Below are 14,589 nucleotides of genomic sequence, written 5' to 3'. Positions count from 1 at the left end.
GACCTTTTGACCTCCGCATCAGGCACAAGGGGCTCAGTCACCTCCATAGAACTGGAGGCGACCTCACCCCCGGTCTTATGTGTGCCCTTCACATCATCGGTCGGTAATTTCCGCTGTTTGGCATTTGGTATAATGTGCCGCTGATCTCTAGCTGCAGTTAGGCGCCGCTGATCTTTAGCATCAGGATCTTCCGGACCAGCGACGCCAACACAAAATAGCACTTTCGTGGGAGGACCGGAACGCTCAGCCCCAACTGCCCCCTCACACTGCCGCCGCTTCTCAACTAAGTGATCAGCGGCAACAGCATTCAGAGGCGCCGAGGCTACCGGAGCTGCCCCCGACACCGGGCTGCTCCCCCCTCCCACTGAGGAGCGCACCACAGCATCGTGGCCTGATGGAACGCCCGCCGCCGGGCCGCCCTCGCTGTCCAGCCTCTCGGCTGATGCACCTCCTGCTGCGTCCCCGCTATTACAAGCAGAGACGGAGCTCTGCGCCTCACTACCGCGCTCTGTAATCTCCCCGCGCCTTTGCACCTGATCCACAGCAGAACCCGGGCTGGGCTGGGCAACGGGACTTATACAGCGAGCTGAGCCTGCCGCCGACTCAGGGGGTACAGGGAGGGGGGCATATACGTATCTTACCGCTTCCTGCAGCTTTGGCTTGGTCTTCTTTGCCTTTTTGTGGCCCCCAGGTGCCTCTTCTGGTAGATCGTCACCAAGATGGAAGTTTTGGAGGCACACTGGGGACTCCAGGAGCTTTATCTCGGCCATTAGCGCCCCTCCCTGGCCGCTGCTGTCACTGTCCTCCCCAGAGCCGGCAGAACTGCGACCGGATGTCACTGTCGCCTGTCCTGCAGGGAGCTCGCTGCACGTGGCCTGCGGGTGACTTTGCAGGCTGCCAGGTGGGGCTTGCTGCTGGTCATCATCACTCTCATCATCCACCTGGCTCTCAGGCTGCAGCCCTATCTGCCTTTGCTCTCTGGAATCAGCCATTTCTCTAAAGCGGTCTTCATTTATAAGTTTTTCTTTGAAAGGACCACTCTGCTCCCTGATGGTGGCTTTCCTAAGTTCCAGGCGTTGAATTTCACTGCTCAGTCTTTTTACCTCAGCTTGGAGTTTTGCCTTCCTTGGTTTGGAGGCCCCCGCAGCTTTGGCGCTTGTGCAGCGCAGCTCCTCCCGGAGCCTCCTGATGAGCTTACTGGCATCTTCATACTCACGGAGGTGGATCATGACCCGGGAGGCATAGGTGGACACAGACTCCCGGGGTCCCTGCAGCACCCAACCCCCCTCAGGGAGGTCGGCCTCACCTCCGTGAGCACTCAGCTTTACTCCGGAAGGAGCGCCATCTTGCACGCCGCTGTCAGGCTTTTCCTCCATGCTGGAAGCCTTGCGGCTTCTGGGGGTCTCCACAATCCCGGGGGGAGTAGGAGCCACATTGCTGCGACTCCTGGTGCAGCGTCTCACCCCCGAGTCCTCTGATGTGCAGGCCGGTTGCTGGTTTCTTCTGCCCCCCGCCGGCCTGGTTCGGGAAGCAGAAGCCTGGGACTTGGCTCCATCACTCATCCCAGAAACCCGCGCCCTCCCTGGGAAAGAGAGAAAGCAGGTCCCCAGGTGGAGAGGTGTTGGTTTCTCAGAGATCAGGAGCTCACAGCAGGATCTGCAGCCACCACACCCGTAATCAGCACACTGACTAGCAGCTGATCAGAGCTGCACCCAGTATGCTGCTGGTGCAGTCACTGTGTACATACATTACATTACTTATACTGAGTTACATCCTGTATTATACTCCAGAGCTGCACTCACTATTCTGCTGGTGCAGTCACTGTGTACATACATTACATTACTTATCCTGAGTTACATCCTGTATTATACTCCAGAGCTGCACTCACTATTGTGCTGGTGCAGTCACTGTGTACATACATTACATTACTTATCCTGAGTTACATCCTGTATTATACTCCAGAGCTGCACTCACTATTCTGCTGGTGCAGTCACTGTGTACATACATTACATTACTTATCCTGAGTTACATCCTGTATTATACTCCAGAGCTGCACTCACTATTCTGCTGGTGCAGTCACTGTGTACATACATTACATTACTTATCCTGAGTTACATCCTGTATTATACTCCAGAGCTGCACTCACTATTGTGCTGGTGCAGTCATTGTGTACATACATTACATTACTGATCCTGAGTTATATCCTGTATTATACTCCAGAGCTGCACTCACTATTCTGCTGGTGCAGTCATTGTGCACATACATTACATTACTGATCCTGAGTTATATCCTGTATTATACTCCAGAGCTGCACTCACTATTCTGCTGGTGCAGTCACTGTGTACATACATTACATTACTTATCCTGAGTTACCTCCTGTATTATACTCCAGAGCTGCACTCACTATTGTGCTGGTGCAGTCACTGTGTACATACATTACATTACTGATCCTGAGTTACCTCCTGTATTAAACTCCAGAGCTGCACTCACTATTCTGCTGGTGCAGTCATTGTGTACATACATTACATTACTGATCCTGAGTTATATCCTGTATTATACTCCAGAGCTGCACTCACTATTCTGCTGGTGCAGTCACTGTGTACATACATTACATTACTGATCCTGAGTTACATCCAGTATTATACTTCAGAGCCGCACTCGCTATTCTGCTCAGGATCAGTACATGATAATCACTGTAATGTATTTACAAAGTGAATTTTATCAATATGCCCAACTCAATGTAATGAACTGTGGCTCCTCTTACTTTTACCTTTTCTTTTCTGGACATTACACAGAACTATTGATGGCGTTAATGTCTGGACACGGGTGACATCTTGTACTGTCCCTGCAGATTATACTTTGATAATTCTGGATATTCGGTTCTAGCTCTCCTATAACTCTGTGGATCTCGGTGACTGCACACAGCGGATCGGAGCGCCTATGATGGGGTCGCGGTCGCCTCACCTTGTAGTCCAGGCTTTCTGAGCAGTTGAACACCACACACTGTTTTCCTAACGCCTGCAAGAAAAATGTGAAAAATCGAATCAATGGCGTGTGTGGCCATCATGGGTGAACTGACCGCCCAGTGATCCTCTCCGAGCCGCGGAGGTTTTCCCACACTGTATAATCTGGAGGATTACTTTGGCCAGGTCTTTGACAGTTTCGGTTTTTCCGGTACCGGCCGGCCCTGCCGGGGATCCTCCAAGGTGCAGATCCAGGGCTCCAGTCAATGTCAGCCAGCAGCGGTCAGTGAGGGGAGTGATGACCAAACGAGAGGAGCAGCCCAGGTACTCATAGCCGTACATGAAGGAGGCGCCGGCCTGCACCACGTAGCATGAGTTATTCTGCTTCTTCCATTCATATCGAAGCTGCCTGCGATAAAGGAGGAGGAGATCTTATACTGCAGCATCAAAGGCGGCCATTCTCCTAGGTGGAGACAACCTGAAAGCAATCTGGACCCACAAACTGCATGTACATCATGGAGCTACAGCTAACGACAGCACTGCTTGCTTGTAAATGAAGTATGCACAGGTAGTACTGCCTTCCTGTCTCTGTGCACATAATGTAGGTACAGATACTACTACCTCCCTGTCTCTGCCTGTACATGAGGTAGGTACACAGTACTGCCTCCTTGTAAATGAAATATGCACAGATAGAGACAATGTAAGTACAGATAGTACTGCCTCCTTGTCTCTGTGTTCATAATGTAGTATAGTACACAATGTAGTGTAGTGTAATGTAGTACTGCTTCTTGGTCTCTTCCTGTACATGAGGTAGGTACAGATAGTCCTGTCTTCTTGTAAATTAAGTATGCACAGATAGTACTGCCTCCCTGTTTCTTTGTGTATATAATGTAGGTACTGCCTCCTTGTCTTTCCCTGTAAATTATGTACAGTATGTACAGTGTAAGGTGGCGGCCGGACAGGTTGTGGACGGGAGGTATGTGTCCCCGCAGTGCCAAGCTTCGGTGATGTAGGACCCGGAGAAGCAGGCTCCAGCACACATAGTGCTGAGAGGTATTTAATGGGCCCGGATTACAGGGCCGGGTTTTACGAGCAGCTGAAAGAGGTGGGAAGTGGGGAGGGGGCAGCTACTTACTTACCTCCAGTCCAGGTCTTGGAAGGCTGATTTAAGACAGCTACGCCTGTCTCAGTCTGTCTGTCTGTGTTGGGCAAGGTGAGCAGACCTTGCATGTGCTTCTTAGACTCCGCAGGAGGCAGAGAAAGGCACTTTGTTTAAACGGCTGAGGTCGTGCTTCATGGACTTGTTATTTTGAGCTTTGTTCTGTTATTCCTTTTTTGTGCCAGGAAAAGGCTGTTACTTTTGTTTCCTCACTGGTGTATGGACACTAAATAAACCACCAGTTTGTTTGAACCCGCGGACTGCATCACTGTGTGAACCCGTGCCTACCTCCAACGCGGCTCAGTGAGTACAAATCCCTACAATTGGTGCTAGAAGCACGGGCACAGATCCCAAGCGGCAGTGTGACTGCTGCAAGAAGACGTATATATCCTGGGTGAAGTCAGCCATAAGCCAGCAAGTGTCGCCGGACAAAATGGAGGACCTGCTTAAACATCTGTTGCAGGCACAGCAGGAGCAACAAGCGCAGCACCAGTAGCAGTATCTGCAGAGCCAGCAAAGCATGAAGCAGAGCCAGCAGAGCATGCAGCAGAGCCAGCAGAGCATGCTGCAGCAGCAACAGGAGCAGCAGCAGGAAACAAATAAACTTCTGATGCAGCAGATCCAACAGCAGCAAAGACAAATGGAAATCTTAGAGCAGATCCGTGGCAGGACGACTGCCACATCCTCAGATCCAGGAGATGACTGACACGTCAGGAAGACGGTAAGAAGAGCATTACAAAAGATGACCCCGGGTGATAACGTTGAGGCGTTCCTGACAGTCTTTGAGAGGGTGGCAGAGAGGGAGAAATTGCCTCCGGAGCAGTGGGCGGAGGTACTGGCGCCATATTTGACAGGCGAGCCTCAGAAGGCCTATTATAACTTGGCCTTACAGAACGCGAAAGAGTACACCAAGTTGAAAACTGAGATTTTGGCATGCTTAGGAGTGACTCTGACTGTCAGGGCGCAACGGGTGCACCACTGGGCCTATTGCAGTGACAAACCTCCCCGGTCCCAGATGTTCGACCTCCTACACCTGGTCCAAAAGTGGTTGCAACCTGAATCTTCCTCCCCAGCACAGATGGTGGAGAAGGTCGTTATAGACAGGTTTATACATTCTCTCCCGAAGTCGGTGAAATTCTGGGTTGCCCAGGGAGATCTCCATAATACCGATGACTTGGTGGGGTTGGTGGAAAGATACCAGGTGGTTGAGAGTCTGTTGGGAAAACAAGGGGTCATAGCCTCTCAATACTGAGGTTCCCAAAAGGTGACTGACACCCAAAAGAAGGGAGATAGAGCCACACCTAGGGGCGTCCTAGAGTTCAGGAGGGGTCTGAGTTGTTACCCAAGGTCCCACCCCATACTATAGTGTGTTGGAGATGTCATACCCCTGGCCATATTGCCACCCGGTGTCCAAAAAACTCTGAGCCAATGGACTGCAACATGGGCCGGCGTTGCTCTTATTTTGCCTACCCCGCCTGCAGCGCGGTTCCTCAACATGGCAAGGGCCCTCAGGCATGCTCCGTGTCAATAAACGGGGTACAAGTCTCTGGATTATTGGACTCAGGAAGTTTGGTGACCCTGATAAGGGCCACACTCCCTCATTGACTGGTTCCTGGGAAGGTGGTGGGTGTCCGGTGTATCCATGGGGATGCTAAGAACTATCCTGTCGCCCAGGTGGATGTAAACACGGACTGTGGCACCACATCTCATTAAGTGGCGGTCGTCAAGGACCTATTGCATCCCATAATAATTGGACGTGACTTTGCATTATTCTAGGAAATGTGGGGGAAAGCGGGGACACCTGGTTGCTCGGACGACAGCCAGATCGCCCCTAAGGAAACTTACCCGCAGAACATGGTAGATGAGTTTCCCATATGTGTGTTTGTGGGCGATGAGGATGAGACAACATCCCCAGAGGCCAATATTCCTGAGATGGAGGTGTCCCAGGGAAACTTTGGAACTGCCCAACTCAGGGATTTAACTCTGAAAGGGGCCTTTGAAAATGTTACTGTGTTAAATGGGGTGCCTCAGGAACCGGGCGGGGGGGGGCTGACACTCGGTTCCCTCATTTTGCTGTGAATGGGGATTTGCTGTACAGAGTTACCAAGCCAAGGGGTGAGGTAACAGAACAGTTCGCTGGTGCCAGGGCCCTATAGACGCAGGGTGTTAGACATCGCTCATTCTCATGTGTTGGGTGGTCACCTGGGTGCAGACAAGACTCAGGAATGGATCCTCCAGAGATTCTACTGGCCAGGTTGCTATAGAGAAATAAAGAGTTATTGTCGTTCCTGCCCCACATGCCAGATAACCTCCCCAGTGGCCCACTTCCGCAGTCCCCTAGTGCCCCTACCCGAGGTTCCATTCGAACGCATAGCAATGGATCTAGTGGGGCCTCTGGTCAAGTCCACCCAAGGGCATCAGTATATCCTGGTGGTATTAGATTATGCTACACGGTATCCGGAGGCCGTACCACTACGAAACTCCTCCGCCAGGTGTATAGCCCAGGAGTTAGTCCACATGTTTTCAATAACGGGGTTGCCTAAGGAGATCCTAACAGACCAAGGAACTCCATTTATGTCGAAGGTCATGAGGGAATTGTGCAACACATTGCAGATTGCACAACTGAGAACCTCCGTGTACCATCCCCAGACGGACGGACTGGTCGAGAGGTTTAACAAAACCTTGAAAGCAATGTTGAGGAAAGCAGTAGAAAAGGATGGTCGAGACTGGTACTGTCTGCTTCCTTATATGTCGTTCGCCATCAGGGAAGTTCCCCAAGCTTCCTCAGATTTCTCCCCGTTTGAACTAGTCTATGGACGACACCCTCGAGGACTCCTGGATGTGGCTTAACAGTCCTGGGAAGCTGAGACCACTCCTTATAGAGAGGATTGCCCACGTGATGCCCATTGTGAGGGAGCACCTCCTCAAGGCACAAGAGGTCGGCCAGGGTGAGATCGCTCAACCCAGGAGATCGAGTGCTTGTACTAGTGCCCACAGTAGAGAGCAAGTTCATGGCCAAGTGGCAGGGCCCCTATGAGGTGGTAGAGAAAGTGGGGGAAGTCAACTATAAAATCCACCAATCGGGGAAGAGGAAGCCATACCAAATTTACCATGTTAACTTGATTAAGCCATGGCAAGATAGAGAGCCAGTGGAAGCTCCCTGTTTAGTGGCTGAGGCTGAAGCCAATGTGAAAGAGGTCAAGGTGGCAGAGTCACTGTCACGTGCCCAAAAGCAACAGTGCAAAGAGTTACTACAGCGAAATAAAGACCTGTTTTCGGAGTTGCCTGGACACACTCAGATCATAGAGCATGAGGTTCTCACAGAGCCTCATGTTCGTGTCAACCTAAAACCATACCGGATCCTCGAGGCCCGCAGAGAGGTGATCTCAAAAGAAGTGAGGCGGATGCTTAACCTGGGAGTCATTGAAGAGTCCAAAAGTGGATGGTCCAGTCCTATAGTCTTAGTGCCGAAACCAGATGGGGAATGGCAGTTTTGCAACGAACGACTATAGGAAGCTGAATGAGGTCTCGAAGTTCGACACCTACCCAATACCTAAGGTAGATGAGCTTACCGAAAGGCTAGGACCCGCTTGGTACATCACCACTCTGGACCTCACCAAAGGATATTGGCAAATTCCCCTGTCCAAAGAGGCCAAGGAGAAGACAGCTTTCTCGACGCCAGATGGATGTTATCAATACGTCAAGATGCCGTTTGGGTTACAGGGAGCTCCGGCCACCTTCCAGAAAGTCATGGACTGGATCTTAGCACCCCACAAAAAGTATGCGGCGGCCTACCTAGATGACATCGTCATATTCAGCCAGGACTGGGAAAGTCATCTAGACAAAGTTCAAGCCATACTTGATGCCCTAAGGAAGGTGGGCTTTACTATCAACCCGAAGAAATGTGCCATGGGGATGGAGGAAGCCAAATACCTAGGGTACGTGGTTGGTAGAGGGGAAATAAAACAACAAATAAATAAGGTTGAGGTGATCCTGAACTGGCCACAGCCCCTCTCGAAGAAGCAGGTCACGGCGTTTCTAGGCATTGTGGGCTACTATCGAAGATTTGTCCCTAACTTTGCCCTGATAGCAGCCCCGCTGACGGATTTTCTGAAAGGGACGAAGTCGGCTATGGCCAAGTGGTCCCCGGAAGCAGAAGCGGCCTTCCAGGAATTGAAACTGGTCCTCTATAAACAGCCAGTCTTGGTGGCGTCCAACTTCTCCAAGGAGTTTGTGGTCCAGACGGATGCATCGGATGTCGGGCTGGGAGAAGTCTTGTCCCAGGAGATTAACGGAGAAGAACATCCTGTAATATGCCTCAGTCGGAAGCTCTCCACTTGTGAGAAGAATTACTCCATTGTAGAAAAAGAATGTTTAGCCATTAAGTGGGTATTAGACACTCTGAGGTATTACCTGTTAGGTAGAAGGTTCAGGTAAGTGTTAGACCATGCCCCACTAAGGTGGATGCGAGAAAAGAAGGGGAACAATGCCAGAGTGACTAGGTGGTTCCTGGCTCTACAAGATTTTAGTTTCCGGGTAGAGCATAGGCCTGGGAAACAACATGGGAATGCTGATGCCTTGTCAAGGGTTTATTGTATAGTGACAGAAGGTGCCAAGCCCCCCGGCTTTGGGCAGAGGGGAGTGTATGTAAGGTGGCTGCCGGACAGGTCGTGGATGGGAGGTATGTGTCCCCGAAGTGCCAAGCTTCGGTGATGTAGGACCCGGAAAAGCAGGCTCCATTTCACATAGTGCTGAGAGGAATTTAATGGGCCTGGATTACAAGGCCGGGTTTTACGAGCAGCTGGAAGAGCTGGGGGGGTGGAACAGCTGCCCACTTACCTCCAGTCCAGGTCTTGGAAGGCTGATTTAAGACAGCTACGCCTGTCTCAGTCTGTCTGTGTGTGTTGGGCAACTTGAGCAGACCTTGCATGTGCTTCTTAAGACTCTGCAGGAGGCAGAGAAAAGCACTTTGTTTAAACGGCCGAGGCCGTGCTGCATGGACTTGTTATTTTGAGCTTTGTTATTCCTTTCTGTGCCAGGAAAAGGCTGTTACTTTTGTTTCCTCACTGGTGTATGGACACTAAATAAACCACCAGTTTGTTTGAACCTGCGGACTGCATCACTGTGTGAACCTGTGCCTACCTCCAATGCGGCTCAGTGAGTACAAATCCCTACAACAGATAAAACTGCCTTCATGTCTCTTCCTGTACATGGGGTAGGTACAGATAGTACTGCCTCCTTGTCTCTTTGTGTACTTATGGAGGCAGTACTGTCTTTACCTACATTGTCTTTTCCTGTAAATTATGTAGGTACAGATAGTACTGCCTACCTTTTTTTCTCTGTAAATTATGTATAGTATGTCCAGATAGCACTACTACCAAATCTCTCCCCATAAGTAAGGCAGTACTTTCTGTACATGATTTAAGTATAGAAAGATATTGTCCTCTTGTCCTTTGTATGTACAGGCAAAAATGCCTACCAGTCTCTTTCTGCAAATGAAGGTACAGATAGTACTGCCTTCTTGTCAGTTTCCATAAATAACGTAGGCACAGTGTTATGTCGGTGACTCGCACGTTGGTAAGCGCTGTCCTACTCACAGTGAGTTGGCACAGCTCTGCTCCTTCCAGTGTCAGACCACCTCGCTGAGCTGCCTTGTACAAACACTTCAAGCACTGTTAAATACTCCTGTTGCTGGAGAGTCTCCACCTGGCTAAAGGGAGGCGCGGCCAGACTCTGCAGAAATTTTAAACCACTGTGTGCTGCAGAGTTCTGCTTCCCTAGCCTATCCCATGTCCGCAGTGGATATATTAAGCAGCTCCCCCCCTCTACTCCTTGCCTGAGCTTAGGTCTTAGTTGTAATCTGTCTCTAGTTCACTGTCTAGGTGCATTATTGTCTTGATTCTCCTGTTACCGGCCCGGCTTGTTTACTCATCCAGTCTGATCTCTTCGCCTCTGACCTCGGCTTCGTATTTTGAACCTGTTCTGCCCGTCCCGACCTCGGACTGTCTGAGCAACTCTCTATCTTCGCAGCTCTGGCCTTTGTATTTGTGCATCTGACCCGCAGGTTCGGGGACTGCCTTGGAGTGGCATCTGTTGACTTTTCTAATGGCCCAAGCCTATCCTCACCATCAGAGGCTCTAGTGAAGACCAAATGTCTCTTAGTTTTACCTCTCCAGGGTAAGCCCGGCCCATCCCCGGTCCACCCCCACCGCCATCACACTCAGATAGTACTGCCTCCCTTTCTCTTTCTGTAAAATGCATAGGTGGAAAGAAATGAAAGTAGCAACTTACACAGAGATGCTAAGGAGAAAATCTTGGTGATAGGGATCAGAAATAAAGTGTCACAGGTGTGTCAGGTGTGACAGACAGCTGTTCTGGATCCAACTGTAGAAGGTCATTGCGCTTTGCTCTGCAGACACCTTCTTGATCTTTTCATCTCTGTAGTGTAGGGACATCCTTCTCCCTCTAGGACCTAGCAGTAACCTCCACCTTCTGCTGCTAATTGACACACCCTTGCTGGATGTTTAAATAACTTCATTCTCTCCAGCTAGTCGCCGGTGATAGCTCTATTTTCCTCTGTCCATGCTTGAAGTACTAGTAGTCGGCTAGTGTCTTCTTGGAGCTTCCCTCGGAGTATAGTTGGTGTGATCTCTCAGGTGTCTTCTCAGGCTAAGTGTATACGTTTGTCTGTTTACCTGTTTGTCTTTAGCTGCAGTGGGGGCTGACTAGTGCTCACCCCGTCCCCTCCCTATCTAGGGCCTATCGCTAGGGGCAGGCAGGGATTAGGTTTCCTAATCGGCGATAGGTGCCGAACCTATTTAGGGACGTTAGGGGAGTCAGGGTGTTGTCAGATCTGCCTAGGGGTCTCCACTGCTCCTTTCCCTAGTGTTTGGGCTTCCTCCCCCTCTTCCCGTTATTGTGCACTTAGTCTTTCCCTCACCTTGCGTGACATAAAGAGATGAATAATTATAATATCTCATGAGATCTGCATGTGATTGCTCTGTCTACAGGCGCACTGCATTAACTATTTGTGCACTGCAGACCCCTGTGCCTAAAAGGCAATGGAGCCTGCCCGTAACCATTACCTGGGAGAATAATGGGGGATGGCTGCAGCTTTAATCTTCACCTGCAGCACTCCGCTTTCTTTTGCGGTATGTGACGGTATAAATCTCATTATGTGGCACTGTGTGGCGGTATATTATGCAGATGCAAATCTGTAATGTTATAGGTGATATGTACATATTTTACTGTCAATTTCAGATCCCGCTCAGCGTCTTGTAAATGTAGATGCTAAACCCACGTAATGACTCAATACCTCAAGCTATCAGCATTCACTACTCCTCAGATGCAAATATTATATTTTTGGGTCTACAACAAAATATATATCTGCAGTATAACCCCCCATACGAGAGGATGGGAGTTATACTAAGCGCATCTGGAAATGAGGTTTTTGATAAGACTCTCTGCATTTAGATGAGCCGGTTGTAGTCATTAGTCTGCAGCTCGTTATCTCGGGTAATGAGCTGGCTAGTGACAGGCCGACGTGGGGAGGAAAAGTGCAATGAGAAAATGTAAACTAAACCCACCTAATAGATGAGGGTCCTGAATGGAGGACCCCCACCTCGGCTTATGCAGAAGCCACACCACGAATACCTACAAAACTAGGAAATCTGCATCTGTTCCTCCTTTTTTCCCCAAGTTAGAAAACTCACATTCATATTCTAATATTGGGATGGTCCTCTCTTCAGACCCCTCTCATCTCTTAATCAGAGTGGAGAGAGGTGACAAAGAGTCTGTATTGTGGAGGACCAAACTTAAATGGAAAGAGTGTAATGCTTCATTTCTTCTGCGGGGGCACTGCAGAGAAACTAAACATTTATTGCTTGGTCCTAACCTATTACAGCAGGTCATTTGGAACACCAATACTGGAACGATTTGTAATCATTTTTTTGTCAACGAGCAGGGATTGCCCAAAGCAGAGAACCCCTAAAAGGTCTTCAACTCATGCCCCCATACACATGAGACCGCCGAATGATCAACAGCTTTGTCCCCCCCCCACCCCAAGTCCTCCATACACAGGGACTCTTGGCTCGGCTGAGTGCTCCTCTCCTGTGTTCTCTGCCAGACTCTCCTGTAAATCCTATGTGCAGGACTTTTATCTCTTCTGAAGTCATGTGTCAGGGGAGAATTTACATTAGATTTTCGGACGATCCCGTTTTTAGCCTAATGTGTATGGAGGCCTACAGAAGCCATCAATGTTAGATTAGTGGAGGTCCAACTCTTTGCCTCTCCCCTACTGATCAGCTATTTAAAGGGGTGACATAACTGTCTACACTGCTCTGTACTGCCCAACTTTTGGCACTGGCTGTGCAGGGAACTGCAGGGCAGTCCTATTTGAGTCAATCATATTTGGTCATTACATAGGTTACATTAAATTCATAACCCTCTTACAACAAACCTCTCCACCATCCCGAATCTCCTCCTGTTCTCCCCACCCACTCTGATGCCTCCTTTGGTCAATAACGTTTGCTCCTCGAAAGCAGGGAGTTATAGTCGGCCATTCTTTTCCCATGACGTAGAACAAGGTCCTACCAATCTTTCCAAGTGCTCGCGCTCTGACTGATAGATGGGGTGGTGAGCAGCTGACCCCATTTATGACGTCCATACAGAATGGTGGGACCTACCTCGTCCACTCAAAGTCTTCAGCAGTAAAAACTTTGTTCTGTACTAAGTCGGTCAGGACGTCACGGCAGTGCACATAGAGGGTGAGCAGAGCCTCCAGGGTTTTCTTCTGGTGGAGAAGAAGGACCTCTACCGCCAGTTCTGCCAGATCACCAAGACGCTTCTCCAGGATGGAAAGGACGGCTCTCAGCTCCGACTCTGGGTCTTCGCTAGAGAAGCCCTTCAGACAGTCCTTACTGAACATGATCTGGCTCTGTAATAAAAAATTCAAACCTCTCAATGATTCAAACCGATCCCTTTACGGGCGGGAAGAAGTGACATGACCTCGATGAAGATTGCACGGCCGAAGATCACCATGAGAGTGAATGGTGTTGCAATGCGACCTACATGACCAACAAGTCGCAAAAAGTAGGAACCAGTTGGAATTTTTTACAACCTGGTTTTTGTGGCCGAGGTACCTAATGGGTCACAACAAGACCCCATTCATCTGCATTATACTAAGATGTAGCAGCGGCATAGAGCAATCTTTTGGCCATGTGACCGGTATCACTCCGTAGTCATAGCCTAACTGAGGAGTCCAACAAAGAGGCAATCGCTGATCACAATGGATTTCTTAAATCTTCGGAGATCGTCTATGTCTGACCAGAGATCCCCCCCCTGTAGTAGATGCCACAAGGTAAAATATATCATTACATGTCATCACTTTAAAAGAACGGACGCACCGTCTCCACCAGAGTGAAGGTCACTCTTACACCACAGCTGGGTTAAAGCGGTTTTCTACTGAAGCTGTTCATGACGCCTCTGATTTTTTTCCTCCCCTTTTTCCAAGAGCCATAACTTTATTTTTTAAACATTTTCTGTCTATGTAGCTGTACGAGGGTTTGTTTTGGGGAACAAGTTATAGTTTTTATTGACACCATGTGTTTGACTATATAATGTACTGAAACCCCCCCCCCAAAAAAAAAAATCACAATATTGCGTGAGCACAGGATGAAGCGTAATTAAATGCGAAACAGCTGTAGCCCAGTTTGTGTCTCTACCATGGATTCCCATATTATTATGGAGCAATAAAAAATAATAAATATGCTAGTGGTGAGTGGCACTTTTTTTTCTATTTTTTCTCACTGTTTAAAAAACTATTTTAGAATTTTGTAAAAAAAATTGTGTAGACATTTCATAATATCCGTATTTCCGTTGAGGGCTTTTTTTGCGTGGAGTGCTGTAGTTTTTATTGGTACATACAATGACTTGATCGCTGTTCAGTGTATTTTTTGGGCTGGGCCACTATGGCCCCCCAAAAAAAAATTCAGATTTTTTTTTCTTTTGAGTGTTTAAATTATTTTATATTTTGATAGTTTGGACTTTTTTACGGAAACGACGATATCAAATATGTCTCATTTTTTTATTTCTTTCTTTCTTTAACTGGGGAAACTTTAATATTTTGTGTCATATTTATATATTTTTTAATATTTTTTTTTTTACTTCATTTTATTTTTTAGTGCCTTAGGGGACATGCACATGTGATCGCTAATACTAGACACTGTATTATGGCAGTACTGAAGTATACAGTTTAATAGCTGGACTTCAAAGGAGGACCAACACGGCAGCCACGGGGGACTTTCAACAGTCTCCTGTCCGCCATGCCAACCTCTTGGCATCCCGCGATCGCATCACAGAGATTTTGAAAGTGTGATGACATAAAGGACAAAATATATTAGAAAGTTGCAATATTTTAGATTTATACACATCCAGAAAACTCCTTTTCGGTGGAGTTTTTTGCGTCCA

General features: G+C 48.6%; 1 protein-coding gene across 3 annotated transcripts in view; it reads right to left on the bottom strand.

Annotated features, from left to right (window-relative positions):
• Window positions 1-14,589, bottom strand: part of DNAH14 (dynein axonemal heavy chain 14) — a 281,677-nt gene that overhangs the window by 179,273 nt on the left and 87,815 nt on the right. For all 3 annotated transcript variants that reach the window (XM_073671866.1, XM_073671867.1, XM_073671868.1), the window contains exons 28-30: window positions 12,807-13,057; window positions 3,141-3,372; window positions 2,965-3,018 (exon numbers count right to left, since the gene is read on the bottom strand). In XM_073671866.1, the coding sequence (XP_073527967.1) occupies window positions 2,965-3,018; window positions 3,141-3,372; window positions 12,807-13,057 (537 nt within the window). The remainder of the gene's footprint in view (window positions 1-2,964; window positions 3,019-3,140; window positions 3,373-12,806; window positions 13,058-14,589) is intronic.

The sequence above is a fragment of the Phyllobates terribilis genome, unplaced genomic scaffold, assembly GCF_046119375.1.
Source record: "Phyllobates terribilis strain yellow unplaced genomic scaffold, ASM4611937v1 Scaffold_3__8_contigs__length_932513732, whole genome shotgun sequence".
In the NCBI taxonomy this organism is placed as follows: Eukaryota; Metazoa; Chordata; class Amphibia; order Anura; family Dendrobatidae; genus Phyllobates; species Phyllobates terribilis.
Note: the sequence above shows the minus strand (reverse complement) of the source record. Positions and strands in the feature narration are given on the sequence as shown.